General features: G+C 37.1%; 1 protein-coding gene across 4 annotated transcripts in view; it reads left to right on the top strand.

The window, feature by feature from the left end:
- Positions 1-2,161, top strand: part of LOC136850738 (protein abrupt-like) — a 340,568-nt gene extending 338,407 nt beyond the window's left edge. For all 4 annotated transcript variants that reach the window (XM_067124657.1, XM_067124655.1, XM_067124654.1 and 1 more), the window contains exon 6: positions 236-2,161. In XM_067124657.1, the coding sequence (XP_066980758.1) occupies positions 236-807 (572 nt within the window). In that variant the 3' untranslated portion in view covers positions 808-2,161. The remainder of the gene's footprint in view (positions 1-235) is intronic.
- The last annotated feature ends 947 nt before the right edge of the window (positions 2,162-3,108 follow it).

Raw genomic sequence — 3,108 nt, 5'->3', positions numbered from 1 at the left:
TTTCAGCAAGAAATGAATGAATACTACGCATTTTTTTCACTTTGGTGGTGTTTGTGCAACCCCTTAGAAAAAAAAAAGTGTTGATTTGCTGTGAGCTTCTCTGCTTTCTTTGTGTGTGCGTATCAGTAGAGCTGTAGTGCCAATCCTTGTTGTCACATAAAGCTGTCTGACAAATGCTGGTTAATTTAGGACCCGTGTATCGTTTGTTGTTGTTGATTCTTGTGTTTTGTTGCAGTGGACCCTCGGCGACAGCAGCAGTGCCCCATCTGCTATAAGTGGCTGAGCAAAAGGACCCACCTCCCCACACACATTCGCGACCAGCACTCTGCTACCTCCACCTACCAACACAAGTGCGACATTTGCAACAAACATTACAGAACACGCAACGCTCTTGCTAACCACAAGAGCCTGCAACATCGTGCCAAGCTCAATCTGCAGCAGTATCAGCAGCAGCAGCAACAGCAACAGCATCAGCAGCACCACCACCAGCAGCCGTCGTCGCACCTCCTACAAGAAGAAACCGCTGGGTACAGACGGAGCAACCAGAAGGGCATTAATACTCCCCAGGCGGCCTCGCCACCCACGAGATTGTCATCGCCACCGTTTTATCATGGCTCCTCGGCCAATACTAATATGGCCTCTCCTTCGCAACAGAGGGCGCCACCTAGTCATGCACTGACGACTGACCAGGCACAGCAACTATTTCCAGAACAGTCCTCTGGAACACTTCTTGAATTACCCGTCCAGAGCAATTCCGTTACTCATGACGCGAATATGCGTCGCCCCTCCAACCCTGCAAACAGATAACCTCACATTACATAGACATAATTGTAATGGTCAACTCTTAAGTGCTCTATTGCGTCTTCCCTATGTTTTAAGTTGTTGAAGTGTCGATGTGATTTAGTCAGTATTACATAAATACAATGGACTTTAATTTTTTAAAGTGAAGATAACCTAGTGGAAACTGATATCATTTTTGTAGGGCAGTGGTGGTGTGTGTTTGTGTTAATGATAGTGATTAATTCCTCATTGCAAGTATGATAACTTTTTTTTTTTTGGTTCACCCTGTACGTAGGTGCACACCACGTCGTGTAAAGACGAGCGATTATTTATGTAAGGAAATCCCATATATTTTTCTAAATTAACCTAACAGGGTTTTATAGAATTATGAAATTATTTCAGAGTAACTATTTTTTTGTATGACTTATTTTTCTGGTATTTTCGTTTTGTTATCCGAAGTCATGTCATGACGTTAACAGAAAGAATGTTGATTGTATTTAATACTGAAAGGGATAGCACAAGAAACACTCCTTTTCCAAAATAAAAACAGCATACTTAGGTATAACCTGAAGCCAAATGTCCTTAAGTTAATGAAAACAGTATTTGTCAGACTTAAATGCCATTCTAATGAAAAGTGGCATTGTTGACGGAGCAACATTCCTACATGCCCCCCCGGTGATAGTATTTTTATACGTATTTATTTTTATTTTAAGGTCCTTTGTTCTTTAGCATCCGAAGTCAAAATTATTGAAAAAGTGGGAACCTTGATCAAACCGGACGCACATTTTGATCAGCTTTTTATTTAGTAATTTTTCTAAATTATATTAATCTGATGTTTATTTTGGAATAAATTAAATCAAAACTGATCTGTTGTAGCGAAATTTAATGGAGAAATGATTGCCAGAAGTACTGTACACCATTATCACTTCAAGGGAATGATTCGTATGTATGGATATACATTGTATACTTGCCTTAATTTCAGGCTGTGTGCCTCGCTGCTAGTCATTGCTGTTGAGGAATGCTTCTCACACCCAACAACCTTCTCCAGAGAGGTTTCCTCCTTGATTCTTGTGAATACTTAGCCTAAGGTCTTGCCCCACATGCAGTGTATACATTAACTTCATATCTTGTTACATTTTCAGTTCATTTCTTTCTCTGAAGGAGAAACTCGAAAGAAGTTGCCATTTTGTTTATATTCTTCCGGTTTACTGATTTGTCTACTGCATGTTTCACTTCAAAATGGAGACGGCTAAGTTTTGAATGTACAACAATCGTGTAGTTCCTGCTAAAGACTCGAGTACTTTTGATGTATGTATGTTTTATTATATGATAGTCTTTTATTGTATTCTGTACATAGCGAGAGAAGTATACAAGTATCGTACACGTTGTTTTATTGTCATGTTTTTAGTTCATGGCTGGTTGCAAATATATTAAAAAAATTTTTATTTATGTACCTATTAACATGTTATTTAATCTTTGTTTTCTATTAACTGATCTCTTTTAATTTCTTTAATTTCTGTCAAACGAACACCGTATTTAATTTCTTTAATTTCTGTCAGACGAACACCGTATTCTTTTGAAGATTGAACTTCAAGTCAGTGGCCCCCCTGTAGGCTTAGTCCATATGAATAGGGTTCATCCTATGAATAATAATAATAATAATAATAATAATAATAATAATAATAATAATAATAATAATAATAATAATAATAAACTTTTTTCAGGTAGTTGAAGGAAAACTATTGTGATGTTCAGGTAACAAAAGAAAGCATGTGCGCTGCGTAAATGCATTTAAATGTTTGGATGACCTTTGACCCCAAAGGAAAAATATGCCGGACTTTTGGGGACAATGATAAGAAGCATTAGTCAGCTGCAGACTCCACTGATCGTGGAAGTAATCGCCAGGAACTAGAAATGATTAGAATACGCGTAGCTTTACAATAAGCCGGTGTAACTACTTGCCTGCAATATGATGTCAATATCACGTTTTAATTGTCAGCAAACTGGTTCCGTAGCCTTGTCTATTATGTTAATAGAAGAATCAACTGTAAAAGTCTCGCTAGTTAATGGTAAGCATTTAATTAGGAGCGCTCGTGAGCTGACTTTTAAAGACCGCAAGCGCCTTATGAGAAAGGGATCAGAAACAGTAGTAATAATTATTTAATTCGTTTTTGTAAATGACACCACTTCTTATTATGAAAATAAAGTTTGCATTGTTCTTGGAGGAGGAACATTCTATAATTAAGAATGTATGTGTTATTTCAATATAATTGTAACTTTTTTTAATGAATAGAAAGGTTTTTTAGTAAAGAAAGTACTTATAAATGT

This window comes from Macrobrachium rosenbergii, chromosome 22 (assembly GCF_040412425.1).
Source record: "Macrobrachium rosenbergii isolate ZJJX-2024 chromosome 22, ASM4041242v1, whole genome shotgun sequence".
NCBI classification, from domain to species: domain Eukaryota; kingdom Metazoa; phylum Arthropoda; class Malacostraca; order Decapoda; family Palaemonidae; genus Macrobrachium; species Macrobrachium rosenbergii.
Note: the sequence above shows the minus strand (reverse complement) of the source record. Positions and strands in the feature narration are given on the sequence as shown.